General features: G+C 41.5%; 2 protein-coding genes across 7 annotated transcripts in view; one reads left to right on the plus strand and one right to left on the minus strand.

The window, feature by feature from the left end:
- relch (RAB11 binding and LisH domain, coiled-coil and HEAT repeat containing) overlaps positions 1–911 on the minus strand; it is a 36,357-nt gene extending 35,446 nt beyond the window's left edge. For 3 of the 4 annotated variants that reach the window (XM_061237496.1, XM_061237494.1, XM_061237493.1), the window contains exon 1: positions 353–909. In XM_061237496.1, coding sequence (XP_061093480.1) covers positions 353–809 — 457 coding nt within the window. In that variant the 5' untranslated portion in view covers positions 810–909. Of the gene's footprint in view, positions 1–352 lie in introns of all 4 variants that reach the window. The other variant, XR_009708463.1, reaches the window with a different exon arrangement.
- pign (phosphatidylinositol glycan anchor biosynthesis, class N) lies at positions 40–20,291 on the plus strand. Of its 3 annotated transcripts, none has more exons than XM_061237498.1 (30): positions 40–95; positions 1,593–1,660; positions 2,135–2,386; positions 2,696–2,817; positions 3,398–3,496; positions 3,577–3,683; positions 4,693–4,817; positions 4,963–5,093; positions 5,424–5,540; positions 6,558–6,598; positions 6,835–6,894; positions 7,496–7,588; positions 7,680–7,735; positions 8,151–8,229; positions 8,345–8,527; positions 9,990–10,129; positions 10,512–10,611; positions 10,842–10,934; positions 11,522–11,613; positions 12,902–13,007; positions 13,366–13,474; positions 14,609–14,711; positions 14,840–14,942; positions 15,153–15,239; positions 15,667–15,722; positions 15,890–15,965; positions 16,767–16,840; positions 17,118–17,160; positions 17,259–17,311; positions 17,919–20,291. In XM_061237498.1, exons 3-30 carry the CDS (start codon positions 2,160–2,162, stop codon positions 18,046–18,048), a joined length of 2,805 nt encoding a protein of 934 aa, XP_061093482.1. In that variant the 5' UTR covers positions 40–95; positions 1,593–1,660; positions 2,135–2,159; the 3' UTR covers positions 18,049–20,291. The 3 variants fall into 3 exon arrangements, with proteins under 3 accessions (XP_061093482.1, XP_061093483.1, XP_061093481.1); XM_061237499.1 differs by lacking the exon at positions 40–95 and adding an exon at positions 1,066–1,084; XM_061237497.1 differs by lacking the exon at positions 40–95 and adding an exon at positions 1,302–1,440.
- Positions 20,292–20,502: the final 211 nt, after the last annotated feature.

Here is a 20,502-nt window from a genome sequence, read left to right on the forward strand (position 1 = left end):
ACGTCCATGTCCATGTCATTTTTTTCCACCAGCAATTATAAGGCTTGCTGCAGTTTATGTCTGATTGTTTGAAGACTACTTACTGGAGCTTGCAGGTAACAGACAGAATTAACATATACTCAGCATGACACGGCTAGCACAAGCAAGTTTAACGAACCACTGGCTAGTTAGTTCCCAAAACTGCTAGCTAGCCAGATAATGCTACCTAATCGGCAATGTATTGTCGGTTCCAATGTCTGTATTATTATGCCGGCAGGCTAACGTCACTGTTAGGCACACAGTTCGGCGCATTATTGACTGGCGAGCCAGCTAGAAAAGCAATAAACGTCAAGTGGCTAGTCGGGCTACTTACTAAGCTGTCCTCCTGGACCGAGTCCCTGCTCTTTGCTAGCGGGTGGAGTCCCACTCTGCCTCTCAAAATTGCCTGGATTCGAGAAGTAATCCCGCAATCGAGGGAGCTCCCTGCCGGCCTCGAGGAGTTCGGTGTGGAATTCAAGGGCCGTAAGAATATACTGGTCCCGGAGCAGCTGAGCCGCTATCAAATCTACAGACACCCGTGCCTCTGCGCTGCCTCCCATCGCTGATGCAGCAGCAGCCGCAACAGAAACACATTCCACGCTGGGACTTGTCATATTGCTGGGCAGCAGCAGTGCCACTGGCTCTGAATCCGCTTGAGGTGAAAGTGGACCGATGCTCTGGCCCGGCGCACCATCACTCGGGCTGCGTTCGGTGTTGGCCCCATTCGGCCTCCGCTCAGCCTCCTCCTCGGAATCGCTGAGATTAAACGGGTTAACACTCCCCGCCGCCATTTTTCACACCACAGATTAGGATACCTAATATTAGCTATATCTCCGCCGTCTTCCGGAATGGATAGCTAGTTAGCCTGCTACCTCCGATCGATGAGAAAAACGCGAGACTTGATTTGGCAGGCTACACTGAAATGTCACTACAAAACCCGCCTCCTACCGTACACTTGCTGGTTGGGATTGGACATAACTGTAGGCTGAGACGAGGAAATGGGAAGGACATTTTGACAGCTTTTCTTGCGTTATGCATGGGAAAACGAAAGACAAGTTATCCAAAAGTACGACATGTTATGTTTGTCAATAGTCGCAACAACGTCCGAGCTTGTCTCTGTAATGTTACGTCTTGACATTGGTCACTTGGAAAGCAGTTGATTGCAAATTAAGATCGCTTGCAAGACACCAAGACATAGATATGACATGAATTGTGAATCCGTCAAATTCTCTATAAATTTCAGATTTCTAGTGAATACGTCATTATTTGGAACAAGAATGAGTACAGACAGCACCGTGTACATGAAAGAACTACATCTACCAGACCGATACCTTGTCAGTTCAAAGGTCATTGGCTAGCAAAAGTAGGAAGTTGAATTCAAAAACGAACAGAACAGTTCTGTGTTCAAAAGTCTTATTGCAGGTAACATTAGCTAGATAACGATAGTATTTACACATACAACATTTGTCCTTCATAATGAGTGCTTTCCAAACATACTCCTTGTTCACCTTCTTTAAACGAGACACTGTGCTTGTATATAATCAACAGTAGCTGGTTCTGTCATTCATTTTCAGACCACCAAGCGGCTAGCTAACGTTAGATATGCTAGTCTGGATTACAAGGAACAAGGAACTGGGACTGGGTAAGACGTTTTGCAATCTCATTTATGAAAATGAGCAAATTTAGCTATTATTCCAGATAAATCGTTATTCCAGGTCGTTTAGCTTCCACACGCCGAGGATAGGGGATGAGAATTGGGTTGCAGATGGTGTCATACTGTAACTGACTGGGCAACTAATGTTAGTTCACAAGCTACCTTTTATTCAATACTTTTTTATTTTATTATTATTTTTTACAAAAACTATCAACAACAGTTTGCGACAAGTCATAAATTCATTAACTTGTCTCGCCTAGCTAGCAAACGTTCATTTTCTTGCAATTTTGCCACAGTAGCCATCTAGATTGCTCTCATTTTGAACTACATTTATAAAGAATTATTTATTTCGTCTGTTGCTTTGCGCTTTCCCGCGTGTTCTGCACTTTATCCTGTACTACTAGCCTGCCAAGTAAATAAATAATGATAATAATAATTTACATTCTTTGTCTTTTTTTACAGAATTTGAAGACTTGTGTCTGCTGAAATGAACATGATTACATTTTTCATAGTGGGCCTCGTTGTCCACGTTGTCTTCTTCTTCTCAATATTTGACATCTACTTCACCTCTCCCCTGGTGCATGGGATGACCCCTCAGCACATGCCCCTCCCTCCTCCAGCCAAGCGTCTGGTGCTGTTTGTAGCAGATGGTCTAAGAGCAGACAGCCTTTTTAAGCCTGATGTCAACGGGGCAATAAGTGCACCTTATGTGAGGTACTGAATGTATAGCTTATGTACATGGCTTCAATCACCTTTGTAAGCAGGCCACTTAATGAGAATATAATCAAGTTCAGTGTGAGTGAACACACCTGATTTTGTGTAACTGTCGGCACAAAAACATTTCTCCTCTCCTTTTCTAATGCATTGTTTTGAAGGTCATTGGATAGTCCGTGATGCTAAGCTGTAGTCTAACAAAGGCATGAAACACATTTTAATATTTGGCACTACAAACTAGTAAGAAGGAAAGCATGCTAATCATAAAAGTTTGTGTAATTCATGCGGTATTGTGTTTTGTCATTCTAGGAGTATCATGGAAGAAAAGGGGAGCTGGGGTGTGTCTCACACCCGGGTTCCCACGGAGTCCCGTCCTGGCCACGTGGCTCTGATAGCTGGGTTTTATGAAGATGTCAGTGCTGTTGCTAAAGGTTAGTATGAAGCTCTTCACTGTCACCGGGCAATGAAAGAGACAGAATCCCATTCTTCTGTAACATTCTCCCCCATTGTTCATTGTGCAGATTAGTTACAATGAAGGACTTTTCCTGTGAAAATATTTTTGTGTATAATGTAATTGTATTTCTCTGAGAGTGAATATGGGTTAACCTTTCTGTTTGTGTACTGTGTAGTACTAGTAGGCTAGTTGCCCTTACGAAATACACCCGTAGTCCTTCATGCTGAATGAGTAGTACTGTAATTATTGGATATATGAATGTATTATTGGCCTTTACAGAAGGTAACATTTGTACTGGATTAGCATAGAAAGGGTTCTTCTCCATAGATCATTTTAAGTGGGAGCAGTTAATGTTGTGTATTGCTGATTCACACTTCTATGCTGTCCCTCTTTTTTGGGCCCTGAATGATGGTTCTTTTTGATGTTATGCATTTCTCTTTAATTTTAAGGACTGCGGTGACAAATGCTTCTCTTGTACCATGTTTTCTGGCCTACTTATTCCATATATCAGGACTGTAATGTGACCCATGTCAGTCATGTATTCATGTTTTTTGCAGGCTGGAAAGAGAACCCTGTAGAGTTTGACTCTGTGTTCAATGAGAGCAGACATGCTTGGTGCTGGGGCAGTCCAGACATTCTGCCTATGTTTGCCAAAGGTAAGAGCGAGTGTTTGGACAGTTTTGGTAAAGTGAAGAACGGGAAGATCCTTATTGAGTGACTGTCTTCCGTACCGCAGGTGCCAGTGGAGACCACATTTACACTCAAATGTACTCTGCAGAGGACCAGGACTTTGCTGCAACGGATGCCTCTAAACTGGACACATGGGTCTTTGACAAAGTGAAGGTATTCCCATGACTGGATCACTGTGGAATGTAACAAACTTACCGTGTTCTGAACAGAACACAGGGAAGCGACCGCTTCCACCAGAAGTTAACGTCTTTTCAGTGTTCGTCTTTCTCATGTGGAATGTGGTTTATGATTATGGTTGCTTATTGCCTATCTCAGACTCTAAACACTTTGTTTTATGTGAATTGGACCAATAATTATTGAGAAAATTACAAATAACTGCACAACGTCTTTGTGTTGGGAAGATCGTGTTAGCTCACACCGCCGTATAAGCCTGCCCGGTTCATAGTCTCCCCTTAGCAGCAGCTTCCCTACCACAATTTCACAGTGGAGTACTATTACCATGTCACTTTATGGTGAAATGGATCACGTTTGTGACTCGTACCAAAACGGAAGTAATTATACTCTACATACATGCAAAACCAAAGCTGATCTGAAATTTTTAAATTATTCTTCATGAAAGTTGCATTGTTCAGAACATGGTGAGCTAACTTGGTGTTAGAAACAAGGTGAGTTACATTATAATATTTGCCTTTTCCTGCTGCCGATGTTCCCTGCTGAGCTTTGGCAAGGTAGTGCTCAAAAGTAAGCAAACTGCTTTAATTATTTAAAAGCGCTTCAGTATGGCTGGCATGGCTGTTAGAGAGATGTGTCTGTATGAATCGTTAACTTGTATAAAACTTGTAATTTGTTTTTATAAAAGTTGGGTGCGATAATCCATATTGGAAAAATGAAATGAAAAACATTCCCGATTTGGTTAATGAATCTCTTCGTGTTGAATCCATATCAGGGAACCCCTGTCAACAGTGGTACAAAGTACATTTAACATGGGAAATGTGGAATGGGTTCAAATAGGGTGAATATCTTACTACCACAAGCCACAAAGGCAGCCTCTTTGAGCTTGTGCAGTGCAAACTGAAATATTTTCTCTTGCCTTTATATGAATGTTGTATCTAGGGAACAGTATGATCACAGGTGTGAATGCTAAGAGTTATGTTCTGTGCAGGCCTTCTTCAGCTCAGCGAAAGGAAATGAAACCCTGCTCTCAAGGCTGCATGGAGAACATCTAGTGTTCTTCTTGCACTTACTTGGAATAGACACAAATGGACATGCCCACAGGCCACTGTCAAGGTACATTTAAAACTTTTGTAACAAATAGGGAAATTTTAGTACAAAACTGGTAAAACTGCATCTACTTTAAAATGAAGTTATTTTATTGCATGTAATGTCCGGGACTAAAATCAGAGAAACATGATCTACTTGTATGCCACTATAGGGAATGCATGAAAAATATTGAACTTGTTGATGCTGGAGTTGAGGAGATGGTTTCTGTGATTGAAGACTTCTATGAGAACGATGGAAGGACAGCATTTGTTTTCACGTCTGATCACGGCATGACAAATTGGGGTAAGATCTGCCTCATCACGGTTTCAATAACTGGTATCAAGGCCTGTCTCTACCTTCCCTTTTTTTCCTGTACTTCCCTGTGGTAATGCTCCTTTCAGTAAATGTGTGAGATACGGGACACCAAATACATCTGCATTGTTTGTACACAGAATACCAGGTGCAATTCATTGTTGCAGCATGGAATAATGGCTGCAACTGCATTGTAGAGTCTGACAGAAGAATTTGTTTAGGGACTCAACAATAATTCAGGAATGACATCGTTACATGCACCTGTTTTGTTTAGAAATGAAAAGTGTTTTCAGGGTGCTGTAATGTGTGGGGTGTTTTCAGGGTCTCATGGAGCCGGCCACCCCTCAGAGACCCTCACCCCTCTCGTGGCCTGGGGGGCCGGAGTCCAGGCGGCCCAGAAGGTCACTTCACAGAAATTTGATGACCAGTTCCTGAAAGGTAAGTTTGCCTATTTCAAGCAATTCCCGCAAAAGGCACGTCAAGTTTTATCTAAGATCAGCGATTTGCTCTTTTCCTCTGATTTACTTCTGCTCAGGCTCCCTCTAGAGGCCACAGTGAGATACTGAGTTCCACAGTCAAAATATGTTGGATGGCAATTGGTTTTCAGTGGTAAAACATGTTAGGAATGATGTACAGCATCAGTTTATGGCTTGGGAACTTTTTCCTGTGTGAACTTCTAAAACGTTATTTTGCTCAGACATACTCATGACTGTCATATCGGAATTTATATAAACACATTGAGCCAATTGCAGTGCCCTCAGAGTCAGGTTAAATACCCCTTTCAGCCCCAACAGTGCCATATGGCACTCAGACGTAACTACCGTAAAATCTACTTTTTCAACCGATCAAAATGACTGCTGTACTATTGTTTCGAGCCCCTATTAAAACCGTACAAAAATGTCTCAACCAAAGCCTGAACTCCGTGGGATTTGGGGGAGCCCATTCATGTTGGGCTTGGGACTGAAAGGGTTAAAGAAATCATAGTACAGTTACCAGTAAAACCTTGTATTTCAGTTCAGCCTTTCATACATGTGCTCCAAAGTATTTAAATCCCATCAGTCCGTACCATTGCATGCCATCTCCTTCAATACACTCTTTTGGGAATGGGAAGGGACATGTGTATATAGCCAGTTAGTGGTGATAGTGGTGATGTTAACCAGATAACAAAATCTAATTTTGGACTTTGATATCCATTCACTTTCATAAACACTTTCAAACACAAGTGAACCACAACCTGTAGTGTTCATGAATGTGCTTTATCAGCAGCTAGCTATGAAACAGCTGAATTATCATGTAATTAAACTTCATTTCTGGTTATTGGCCCATGAGCTGGCATGCAGTGCTTATGGAGCAGAGAAGGTGTCATATTGTAGTAAGACAGATTGTTTTTCTCATGGTGTGTGTAAGTTGAGGCTGTCAGTGAGTTGTAATTGTATAATTTTTTTCACTTGTCAGAGTGGAATCTTGAGAACCTTAAAAGGGTGGATGTTAATCAGGCAAGTTATTTTCTGTTTCTACCTGAATAAATAATTTTGTCGCAGCTGAAGAAAAATAATGTTTTCAGCTTTGTATGTTAAATGAGTAAATGGCTCAATGTGTGATACATGGTATAAAGTCTGCTGAAGGAAAAAACCAAACTGAGGACTAATGAATAAAGTAATATGCTAATATTTAATTTAAAATGCAATGGTATTGAGGTACCAGCAGTGAAGATTTGTTTACATTTCCACAGGCTGACATAGCACCCCTGATGTCCTCTTTAATTGGTGTGCCTATTCCCATAAATTCTGTGGTAAGTTTTCTCTCAGATTGGTCCAATTTCTCCCTACTTCAATCCCTCAACATTAAAGCAATTAACATGAAATTTCCATTACTGTGTTACCAAATTTTTTAGCATATTATTTCCTATGAAAATACATTATTTTAGAGGAACATTATCTCATAATATACACTCAGTGAGCACTTAGAGGTATTTAAATGAGGTGTTTATTAGATATATTTTTTTAGGCTTATTAAGTCTCTGCTGTAGCCTATTCACTTAGAGGTTTGACGCCTTGTGTGTTCAAAGATGCTCTACTGCATACAACTGTTGTAATGCGTAGTTATTTACGTTACTGTCACCTTCCTGTCAGCTTTGACTAGTCTGGCCCTTCTCTGAACCTCTCTCATTAACAATGTGTTTTTGCCCAACAGTCATTCCTTGGTCACAGTCTCTTAGATCACATTTCTTCCCCATTCTGACATTTGGTCTGAACAATAGCTTCTTGACGTCAGCTTGCTTTTATGCATTATGCATGTTATGCATTAATTGCTCCGCTGAGTGTATATTGTCCAATATTTATTTTGTTGTCATGCTCCTCGCGCTTTATGAATTGCTATTGCTTGATTTTCAGGGTGTACTACCACTGCAGTACCTGGACAACACCGAGCTCTTCAAAGCAGAAAGCATGTATGCAAACTCAATTCAGATTTTGGAGCAATTCAAGGTACTGTATTCACTGAATTTGGTATTCACTTTCTCATGCTAAGGCAACTGGCAAATACTTGTGTTATTAATTATTTGTGCTCTTCTTTCAGGTAAAGATGGCCCAGAAAAAGGAAACAACATTCTCGTTCCTTTTCACTCCTTACCAGTAAGTCAAAAATTATTACTGGCTGTCAGAAGCAATAGCATTCTTGGCGTCAGAAGCGATAGATAGCATTCATGGTGTCCGAAGCAATAGATAGCATTCATGGTGTTATAAGTAATATAAGTGTTAGATGCTTTTAAAGAGCACTCCTTAGAAAGGTTCCATGATTGGAATTGTATCTTTAAAATGATGGTAATTATGCTTTTATTTAGCTATTCCTGCAGCTGAGATGCAGTGGCTTTTGCACAGTTGACTGGCACCAGGCAAAATGCCACAGCCTGCTGTACCTCTCCCTCTCTGTGCATTTCTTGGCCAAAAATCCAAAGTCTCTGCATGCCTTTTAGACTGCTGTGAATGTAAAGGAGCAAGGCATCATGTTAGGTCTCCTGCTTTGATAAAACTCACAAATGTTTTCCAGCTTGCTCACTGAATCCAATCAGCTGGATTTTGTTCGACAAGCAAGATCACTGATCCAGCATGGGAAATACAATGAAACTGTAAGTACAAGTATCACACTTTGGGATTTTATTTTTGTTGTTGTTGTTGCTGTAGCCTAACATCACCTGTAGCCATGGGCTCAGCCCTAAGGTCCATCCACTCTCTGTCCTCCAGATAAGTCTGTGCAACACCATGATCTCTGAGGCCATGCAGGGCCTGTCGTACTACCACACCTACGACCGCTTCTTCTTGGGCACCAGCGTGGTGCTGGGCTTCATGGGCTGGACCTCCTACGTGATCCTGGTCATCCTGAAGACCCATGCCAGCCTGCGCAAGCCCCACTCACTCAGAGACCCGGTGAGGGATCTGTCCTCAGAGCAGGTTATATCCTCAGAGCAGGGCCTGTGCTCAGAGCAGGGCCATGTCCTCAGAGCAGGGTCTGTGCTCAGAGCAGGGTCATGTCCTCAGAGCAGGTCATGTCCTCAGAGCAGGTCATGTCCTCAGAGCAGGGTCTGTCCTCAGAGCAAGGTCATGTCCTCAGAGCAGGGTCTGTCCCCAGAGCAAGGTCATGTCCTCAGAGCAGGTTATATCCTCAGAGCAGGTTATATCCTCAGAGCAGGGTCTGTGCTCAGAGCAGGTTATATCCTCAGAGCAGGGTCTGTGCTCAGAGCAGGTTATATCCTCAGAGCAGGGTCTGTGCTCAGAGCAGGGTCATGTCCTCAGAGCAGGGTCTGTCCTCAGAGCAAGGTCATGTCCTCAGAGCAGGGTCTGTGCTCAGAGCAGGGTCATGTCCTCAGAGCAGGGTCTGTGCTCAGAGCAGGGTCATGTCCTCAGAGCAGGGTCTGTGCTCAGAGCAGGTTATATCCTTAGAGCAGGGTCTGTGCTCAGAGCAGGGCCTGTGCTCAGAGCAGGGTCATGTCCTCAGAGCAGGTTATGTCCTCAGAGCAGGGCCATATCCTCAGAGCAGGTCATGTCCTCAGAGCAGGTTATGTCCTCAGAGCAGGGTGCTGCTTGCCACATATCACAGTCACACTGGTGGCTGATAGAATCTGCTCCAATGGCATGGCTTCTTTTGTGCCATTTCATTTAGACTTACCGTAGACATGAATTTAATCAAATTGCGATAGTTTCCCAAAAATTTATATTGATTTGGGTCTGGTTGGTATTTTTTCTCACTACTTAGCACTATGTCTGCAAATTAAGCTTGATACTGTATCATGCCTAGTGCAGTTGTGAAATGCTAGCAGAAAGTCAAGGCGCTGGCTATTTAGAGTGTCCATGTCAATATTTTGTGACACCCTGCTTCAGTACGTCGCACTTGAAAAAGAGGCTGGTTAACTGTGGGTGTGATGGGGGTTTGGTTTCATTATTGCCAATCAAATGGCTCCATTTCTTTCACTTTAAAGAGAGTGTGTTAACGCCACAGCCAAATGGTCATTTTGCCATGGCCAAAGAGCAAGTGTGAGACACCACTTTAGCAGTAATGTAAGAAAAACTCCCAGTTAGACATACTCATCCCATACTGACATTTAACTGACAGCCTCGTCAGTAGTGACTTATTAAACATGAGGGAGAATAAAATGCTGAGCTGTATCCAGAGTTAAACACATTTCAATGGATCATGAGCTTATTAAACTTGATAGGATAAACATGCAATCAATATCCAAGAGTTTCAGAAAATACACAGAGCAAAATCTGCGAAGGGGAGAATTGATTATTCGGAAAACATGCTCAAATGAGTTAAAAACAAGAGTGTGATTTGAGCTGCGCGGATCACGTTTGGGAGTGTGACTCGTGTTGTGCTCGTTCATCATTGTAGATCGTGGCCCAGAGCCTGGGAAGAGTGTTCCTCTGTGTGGGCGTGATGATCACGCTTTTCCTGCTTCTCCAAGCCAGCCCCTGGACCTACTACATCTACTGCCTGCTGCCGGTGCCGGTGTGGTACTCTGTGTTCAAAGAGTGCGTGACCCTGACTTACAGGCCCTTTAATTATCTGTGAAATTGAGAGCAGGTTTGGCTACAGAGATATGTGAAATGCCCTGGTCTTCCTTCTGTCTGTTGTGCTTTCTTAACCAGATTGGTGGTTAAAGGAGGTCCCAGTACTTCCTGTAGAGGTTCTGTAGTGCATTGTATGATTTATCTTCAGCCACAGTGTTTATTAATTAAGAGCCAGGAAGTCAGAACTTCAAACTTCATCAATGGCAGTGGTAGAACTTTCATTGTTAATGAAGAGTAAATGGCTGACAATCTGATAATTACATAGAACACACATAGAAAATTACATGAATTACTTTAAAATGAAGTGAACTGTGATTAATCAAATGTTATGGGTTCCTTTCAGGTTTGGAACGCTTGCGGATCTGATGAGCTCAGCTCCCTCATTGCCGTTAATCAAATGCTTTGGATATTTTGTGGTGGTGATTCTGGGGATTGAGCTATTGGTAAGTGGTGCTTTGGGTCTTCCACATGCGAAGATGCAGTTCTCAGCTGTCTCCTGAGGAAGTGAGGAGCTGTCAGAGACATTCAGGCTTATGCTCTCTTAATGCATCTTGCAAATGACAAGGCACAATTTTGCCTTTGGCATAACTGGAACATTTGTACTCAATGGGAATAGTTTCATGAAAGGAGGAGATGGCATAATTAATCCTCTGACAAGCATGTCATTTTCTAGGTTGTCAGCTTTTTCCACCGGGCTGTGCTAACTCTTGGACTTGTTATGCTGTCAGGGTGGCCTATCATATCCCAACTCTATACACAAGCAAAGGTAAGATATAACCGCTTCCAATGTACCTATGTTTCCTATCCATTATTCATGTCATGGTACATGTCTTTGTTTCCTTTGTGGCTTTATGTTTGTACTGTGCTGTTTCTCCTCCTTTGTGATCTGCACTTTCTGGTTAAGAAAGTTAAGTCCTGGTTAAGCTTTAGCTCAAATATCTTCGGAAATGTATTTGAAGGTGCTGGATATTCGTGTAGTCTGATTCTGACATGATTAATCAAGCTAATTTAGAACAGAAGTCAGAACACTGTGGGATGCTCGGACTGCCAGGATTGAGGAATTCTAATGCTGAAAGCTATCACTATTGAAGAAGACTGCCTTTGACCTATTACTGTATGGCTAAACTGCTGTGCACAGAAGTTCATGCTTCTTGACAAAATGTTACCGAATTTAAGGGTGTTCTAATTGTACTGGCATGTCTTTATCCCTCAATGATAAACTTGCTTCTCCTGTAAGTTACAGCCCTGCTTAGAGGGTAAACAGTGGTGGTCTTTGAAAGGGCTGTAGACTGTAGTAAATGAGAGTGCTGCTGTATTACTGCGCCTGTGAGTGTGCATATGTGCCTGTTTCAGGTCAGGTCGCTCAGCTGGGTCCTGGGCTGTCTGTTTCTCTCCACCTTCCCCCTGATGCCGGTGGTGGGGCGGGAGCCCAACATGCACCTTGTGTAAGCGCCTGTGTATTCCTCTCTCATAGTACACTGAGCCTTTCCTCCATTCCTCTCTCATAGTTCATAGTACACTGAGCCTTTCCTCCATTCATCTCTCATAGTACACTGAGCCTTTCTCCATTCCTCTCTCATAGTACACTGAGCCTTTCCTCCATTCCTCTCTCATAGTACACTGAGCCTTTCTCCATTCCTCTCTCATAGTACACTGAGCCTTTCCTCCATTCCTCTCTCATAGTACTCTGAGCCTTTCCTCCATTCCTCTCTCATAGTACGCTCTGCCTTTCCCTAATTCCTCTCTCATAGTACACTGAGTCTTTCCCCATTCCTCTCTTATAGTACACTGAGCCTTTCCTCCATTCCTCTCTCATAGTACACTGAGCCTTTCCCCCATTCCTCCCTCCATTACACATTCCTGGCCATGGAGCTAAATTAGCATTAGATTAGCCTAGTGCAGACTGCCTCGTCTCAACGCTTGTTGCCATGCAGCTGCAATCCAATCAGTCCTCTTTAATCACAGTCCTCTTATTTCCTGGCCATGAGCCTCTCCAGCTGTCCTTAACATAAGAGCCAATTAAGTCATCTGCATGTTTTATTTCTGTTTGCTTGTTGTGCCTGTTCATCATTACTTTTCCTTTGATGTTGGGTTTTAAATGAGTGAGAAATGCATATTTATTTTCTGTTGAAAGCTCTCCAGTGTTGAGAGTCTAACAGGCAGCCATGTCTTGTATACATATTAGCCCCTATTCAATCATTCATGTTTTCAACTTTAACATAATTATGGCAAGAGAAACCATTGTCATCACACACTGTTTGGCAAGTTAATTGTGGTGATCACTAAACTCACTGAACAGAAATAAAACAAGCGCTTTTAATTCATTTTGAAAAAGAGATTGAATCTTCTGTCATATCTTGAAACAACCTTTAATAGAGTTATAATCATTTTGGAAACAATCCTTCCTTAACATCCTGGGTAAAAAGACACTTGAGGAAGGATTTTCACCAAAACGTTTCTTACTCTATTAAAGGTTGCTTCACAAGGTACAGTGTGCGGAGTTCAATCTCTTTTTTAATTTTATTTTTCTCCTAGCACCTGTTACCAATGTCAGGTGTGCAAACGTTATTCCTTTTTAAATGAATTTTTATTTAAAATTCAGGAGGAATGATTTGAATGATGGAAAATAATATTGATTGCATCAGCGCTAACATTTGCTCATTGGGTCCCGGTTTATGTCACAGTGTGTTCAGTGCTCTGTTGTCTTGTGTGGCGTTTCCTCTTCCTCTCCAGGACCTGCGCTGGTGGTCTCACCCTCCTGTCCTCCGCCTGTTTCCTGTGGTTGTCACGGAGACACACACCCCTGCAGTGGAGGGACTGCCACCTGTACATCGCTCAGGTCATCTCCACGGTTACCTTTCTGTTCTCTGTCCCTCGCTCTGGTCACATCTCCCACACCTTCCACTGTGGACTTCCTGCTGTGATCCATGTTGTGGTTTCAGTTGGTTTGTAAGCGTATCTGCAGTGACGTGATGGAGAATTTTTAATGCAGAAGCGCACATATTGATTTTTGAAGGTGCCCATTGATATACCGTATGTGAAGTGATATAGCCAAGGCGGTGTTACCAAACTGTAACAGTCTAAACCAATCTAGTCGTGCATTTGCAGTGGGAATGCTGTATGTGCGGTACATACAGTATACTGTATTGTGTAAGACTTGCCGTTGTAACATTAGCGTTTGTGCCCTGCTATTGCAGATGATCCATGTGGCCTTGTGTGCCTATGTGCTGGCCAGCACTCACTCCAGTCTCAAACTAAAGCAAGGTTTGCCAATATTCAACCAGATCGTCAGCTGGACAACACTCGGTAAGAAGTCTATGAAAGTATACATATATATGCAGATAGATTCATAGTCATAGCTAGTGTATTACACTACTGGAAGCACATGTCTGTTTTGTGGCCAATTCTACTTGCATTTTGCCTCATCTTTCATTGACAAAATATGATTGAAGTATGTGCATGTGGTGTGTGGATCCCAAGTCAAAGTGACAATGTAAAAACAGGGATAGTCTTGGTTTTTGGTCCGCTGAGCTAAAGACCCCTTTAGTTTGGGAATTGGACACGGTTGGGTTAAGAATGCAGTGGTGTGGAAACCAGGCTATTTGTGGCGTCTTCTCCATCACAGTCTGAAGGTAATGACGTTTCTCACACTCCCCGGCTGTTTTCAGCCCTGCTCTTTGCACTCTCGCATTTGGCATCTATTGTAGAAAATCCCAGGGTGCCCTGTCACAAAGGTGTCGATCGGACCTTAAGAATCTCACCAGCATCACTGTAAAGCACATGCTGTATACTCACCAGCACTGATGTCCCTGTGTATGGCCCCATAGGGCAAATGTGTGTCTGTATCTGTGTCTGTGTTTGTCACTGTGTGTGTCTGCGTATGTGTGTGTGCCTGTTTCTGTGTTGAGCACTGTGTGTGTGTATGTGTGTGTGTGTGTGTGTGTGTGTGTGTGTGTGTGTGTATGTGTGTGTGTGTGTGTGTGCCTGTATCTGTTTCTGTGTTGATCACTGTGTGTGTGTGTGTGTGTGTGTGAGAGAGTGTATGTGTCTTGTCTGTATCTGTTTCTGTGTTGATCACTGTGTATTTATGTGTTTGTTACTGTATGTGTCTGTCTGTCTGTGTGTGTGTGTGTGTGTGTGTGTGTGTGTGTCTGTATCTGTTTCTGTGTTGATCACTCTGTGTATGCGTCTCTCTGTGTATATGTGTCTTTGTTACTGCCTGTCCCTGTCCCTGTCCCTGTCCCTGTCTCTGTCCCTGTCTCTGTCCCTGTCTCTGTCTCTGTCCCTGTCCCTGTCCCTGTCCCTGTCCCTGTCCCTGTCCCTGTCCCTGTCCCTGTCCCTGTCCCTGTCCCTGTCCCTGTCCCTGTCCCTGTCCCTGTGCGTATATGCACGTTGGGGAGTGCTGGTGATTTTACTCTGTCCGGCCCATCTCTGTTGTAGTCTCCTCTTTTGTGGTGCCATTGCTGAGCTCCACGCACCTCTTCCAGCGCCTGCTGAGTATCTCACTGTCCCTGGTCACCACCTACCTCCTCCTCAGCACAGGGTAAGACCAGGAGCTGCCCTGAGTGTCTTTACTCTTATTCTGCAGTTAGGTAGATTGTTTAAATCCATGCTTTTGCAACTGGCTGAATAAATGCTGCATTTCCTGCTGACACGATGCTGTTCTCACAGCTATGAGGCCCTGTTCCCCCCAATGCTGTGCTGGCTGATGTTTGTGTGGATCAACATTGAACAAGAGGCTATGACCGCTCAAGGAGTCTCTGCCAAACTGGAGGTGCATACATATTAATGACAAAATATAATATTAGAAATGTAATTCTTTATTGCTGTATATACATCAATGAATTATGTTGTTCATATAGTGCAATGTTTGGATCTGATGTAGGTTCCTGGATGTCGTGCTGATAAGATGCGCTGTCAGTGAGAAACTCCAGCTTTTACTTAGCACTGGAACTGTGATGTGACGTGAAGTGTCTCTTTGCAGCTCTCCCGAATTGATTTCTCTGAAAATATTGACATTACCAAGATCAGGCAACTGAGCCTCGACGACATCAGAAGATCCTACTTTTTTGTATCCTTCTCCTGGTGATTTGACAACAAGCTGCAATGAGCATAGATGGCCCACAGATGGCACTATTTACAACATTGTATTCCTGAGGTTGCTCGTTTAATAATCACAAGAAATAAGCATATTTCTGAGGTTATTATGGTATTTTAGAGGAATACTTTGAGTGAAATTATGGTTTCCATGCAATTATTGATAATGGTAGTAGTCTGTTGCATTATTCATGCATTCAGCACCTTCACAGTGCGGAAGTAGTTGTCAGAAAATGAATTTGTTGGGTCATCGATGAAACACTGCAGTTTTAATGTCTGAAATTGAAATAAACATGCTTTATGTAATCCAATTTATTTGGTGTGCTGGTGCGTGAAAAAGTTAATTTACCTGAATTAAACTATCAAGTCAAAAATGGCCTTTCCCTTAACATTTTCTCCAGGTTTTCTTCATAATAACAGCGTTCTTTGGCACTGGGAATATAGCCTCCATTAACAGGTAATGTGACTCGTAGTTATTTGGTGATTGACATTTAATATTATCTAATAATGTCAAGTAAATATGCCATTGGTCATGGACTTGTGATGTACAGCTATAAAAATACAAACAAACAAACAAACCAATGCATTTTCATATCATGCGTCTAAATTATGTCTCTCTCCTAGTTTCGACCCTGCTTCAGTGTACTGCTTCCTGACCGTATTCAACCCCTTCGTCATGGGAGGACTGATGATGTGGAAGGTGAACTTTCTGATGCATACACACACACACGCGCACATGCACACACATGCACACACACAACCACACAGCTACGTTTATATGCAGGCTCATTTCTAACTAAAGACTAAATTGGCCTTAGAATTTATCTTCAAACATCACCTTTTGCATTTATATTATGTCAGTACAGTCTAACATTATTCTCCTTTTTTCAGAAAGTACATTATAGTACAGTATTTCTCAATGGTATACTTTTGCCAAAAGCTTTATGTAATACTCTATTCTCATTGCACACTCGGGAGCAGTGCAATAGGACTTGAGCTAAATGTTTTCTGACATAGTATTCCATAAACAAATATGGTTAACCATAATATATTTCATTAAAGAGCTACTAAATTACTACTGATGTTATGAAGTGCAGTGTGGTCGGAAAAGTATGCTGGACACAGAGAAGCTGCCATAATATTGGTTTGGTAAACCACAATAAAATGCAATGCTGTATTGTCCTTTATTTTAAATATTAATATGGCTTTCACGAAAACTGTCTGCATAGGCTCTATTAACTCTATTAATTGGCACACAACAGCTCTTCCCATTTGGAGTACATAGAGTCCCACTCTCCCATCACTGCAATGAGATCAAATAGCCAGTACTGTGTCGATGTCCGAAAAGAAGATTCCTTGGGATCTCAGTGATGACTTTTAGCTATAGTTCATTATTCAGAAATTGTTACCACAATGCAATTAAATGATTGGAGTGCTATTGAAAGCATTTCGTTTCTGCAGTTTGATGCTTAATGATGCTCTTGTTTGGTTTTTCCTCTAGATTTTGATACCCTTTGTAATCGTGATGTGTACGTTTGAAACCATTCAGGTCTCAACACAGCTCTCCTCAAGAAGGTAACATGATGACCGTCTCATTCAGCCCTTTATAGTGACTTTTGTTCTTTTTATGTATTTATCTGTAACTGCAACATAATACAGGGAAATGTACATGTATAGTGATATTTTTCACATTATTCATTTGTTTAGATTTTACACAACCCCTTACATCTTTCATATGTCCTTACTGATTCGTCTCACTGTTACTGTGACAGAGAATAAAGGTGGAATTCAGCATATACATTTATGTTCATAATGCATCTGTTCATTCATTATTTTTGTTATCCCGTTATAGCCTGTTCCTGATTGTACTTGTTATCTCTGATATGATGGCATTGGTGAGTAAAGACTAAGCCTGACACTCAACAGTATATATAAAAGCATAGCAGTGTGCCTGACCTAAGTGACCATTTGTTTGTTATTTTCTCATTTACAGCACTTCTTTTTCTTGGTTCAAGATTATGGGAGTTGGCTTGACATTGGCACCAGGTATGTAATCTTTTTTCCTGAAAATGTGCATTGGTATCCTATAGTCTTCCAAACATAAGCGGACCTATTATTGCCCATGAAGGATCGGCAGGTTACTTACCTCCTCATCTCACAATAGGGACTTCTGGTTATTTGGTCTTCTGTGGTCTACTAGTAACGACTGTGCATGACGGGCAGTCCATTTGCGCAGTGTCTACACTGCTTAGCTTGTTAACCGCAATGAAAAGAATTGTTCATTCAATTGTTCAAGTAATTGTTCAAATCTGTTTCAGAGTAGCATATATGCTAGACTGACCTCTTGGCTTAGTGGTTGTTTCTGAAGCAACAGAATAGGCTAAAGGCTTATACTCGCATAATGTTCATGAAATTTGGAACCGACATTGACTGTGGTTGTTAATTTAAAATACATTTCATTTCTGAAGAATAAACAAAATGTCACTGTGACCAGCGATAGTTGCCCAACTGAGTATAAACCAGCCTTAAGGTTTACAGTTGTAATTGGGCACTACGTATCAGTGACTAAATAAAAGTATTGATAGATAGTTGAGAAATGACATAAAAGCGGGTAAACAGAAACCTGTGATGATGCTTTATGTTTGTGTTTTAGCATCAGCCATTATGTCATCGTGATGTCCATGACCATCTTCCTCATGGTGCTCAGTTTGATGTCACACGTCCTCACATCCAAGAGGATCTACTTTGGGAGGAGGAGAAAACATGCACTTTACATGGAATGAACCTGCAAGCTGCAAACTGTAGGGGACCCTGGTGGACCTAAAGGGCAAAAAACTGGTTTTACAGAGAGGTGAAGAGCACTGGCTCAAACACTGTTACAATGGACATTTGTGCTATATTCTGAAATAACTGTTTAATCGTCAGAAGCAGGAAGGAATTGTAGGATGTCTTGGTTTTGTTCAGTGACCACGAACTGTAGCTCATTTTGGGGTTATGTGTGTTACAGTGTGCCCACCAAAGAGGAAGTTGTTAATATTCATATTTTTATTTAAACCTGCTTGGGTTAAGGTTTAATTTTGAAAAGGTTCATTTTAAATTATTTATATAGAACACTATATACTGTATGTAAACTGCATAAGGTTGCTAAATGTACTTAATGTTATGAACATAAGGTCAATTTTGACTTTGATTGCTGTACTGTACGACTGATGGTTTGTCAGTTTATGCATTCCAGTCCCCTTGCACACTGGCTTGACATGTTTGGTTTGAAATTCTGAATTTATCATAGTTTCAGTTTCTTAATATATCAGATTTATACTTGATATTTTAAAGTTTCAGTTCTCAGCAGAGAAGAATATCTCTGTCAGTTCCAAGTGGAAGTATGAACAGAATTTTAATGTAATTAAATTTTTTCAGTTAAAATTGTCTTGTGGTCTTAGGCAATTGTAGTACTGTTTTGAGTTGTCAGATGTGTTGAGAGTTAAGTATGCAGGTACAGTACAGCTCTACCAGTATCCCAGAATGCTTTGTGCCATGGCCATGGTAACATGACAAACAAGCCCCTAAAATACATTTACATTCAGCTGCTAAGCAACAGTAGAGGTACAGCATGCTTACCTGTTGATGTCGGCTCAATTTCAGTAATCCGCCTTTAGGCGATTAATGCTTGTGTAGCAGGGTTTTTTGGCGCATGACAAGCTCAATTCTCTCATTGTCATAATGGTTAAACAGTTCCTTTTCCCAGAGCCCTGCTAGTTCTGCTCTGCCTCATCCTTTGCCTGAACATTTCTCTTTCGGGTTATTGAATTGCTGTGGTCTCCATGGACGCTCATTTTGCTGACTATAGACATTTTAAATGACCTTACTGGTAGCTGTTTATTGGTCTCCCATACCTCACTGGGTGCTGGGTGGGTGATTGGCTCAGAATGACCTGAGGACCTTGAAGTCTTGAGCAGGCTCTTCTCTCATGGTCACATTCCTGGGGAACAGTGCCCTGCTCTTGACACATTAAAGACTATAATTATGAATATGAGTCAGGGATGAGGTTCCACTAAAAGTAGACATCCACATATTGTTTCCACCCCTGGTTCAAGTGGCTTCTAACATGTCACTCATTATTTACTTTTCACCAAACAAATGTGTGCACACTTGTGTTTATGGGTGTCTGTAGATATGGAAGTGAGACTGAAATTGCAGACTGGTTTGCTGTGCTCTGGAATCACTGGGCAGAGCTGGTTTGAGCATTTATAAGCTTGCTTTTTCTAGGGCATACACAATAGGAGTGGGGATGTAGCACTTGGGCCACATCATTAAAAGATTGAAAGCATATAGCTCTGGTGGAAATGGTTGTGTTTCTAAGATGACATAACCCATACAAAAACATTTATGTAAATAATCACATTATGCAGTATATTGAATGAAAATATTATACTAATGAACACTGTTGATAGGCATTTTATTCAATATATTTGCAACCCAATTAAAAAAATTTAATTCTAAATTAACTTTGGGCAATGACCAGTGAAATCATGTCCAGTAGGCCTACAGTTGGAATTTTTGGTGGACTGCAGCTGTTGGTCAGTTGGGAACTATATCGTTTGTGTTACATCATATTTTACACAATATCACTCTTATTGTCAGGAAAGCCAGAATATGATGCAGATGCATGGCAGGAAATATTGAAAAATTAAAGGCTTGAGATTCCCCAGACAATTGTATGCATTTCATGTAGCCTATGCCCACTAAAATGTAAGCAAAGTAACCATTTAGAGTTCTACTTGCATTGTAGCTTACATTGCTTTAATTTATTTAATGTTACGATTGTGATTAAGCTGTGTGTTTCGGGAATATATGCAATGTGAACTGACATGTTTTTAAGTAATGGTAATGAGGACCTGCGTGGCTGCCATCTGCTGGATGCAGTAGCCTAATGTACTGTATGGCGTTTTCATTTATCAATCACACATTTAAAATGTTTATAAACTATAAATACGATTGTAATAAAATAATAGATCCATCTGTAAAACAGTTGACTTCCAGTCAGTGGAATATAGGCCTACAACGTATTCGAAGTATAATAATATAAAGTGCTTTCCAGACATTTTGTCACAATGTCTGGAATGAGATTCCAAGCCGCAGGTGTGACAAGGAAGGAATTCATTCCTTCCATTCATTATTTCAACTGAATTCTTGGACTCATATAGCCTAATAATAATAGACTTTATCTGTAATCCTAC

The sequence above is a fragment of the Conger conger genome, chromosome 4 (assembly GCF_963514075.1).
Source record: "Conger conger chromosome 4, fConCon1.1, whole genome shotgun sequence".
In the NCBI taxonomy this organism is placed as follows: Eukaryota; Metazoa; Chordata; class Actinopteri; order Anguilliformes; family Congridae; genus Conger; species Conger conger.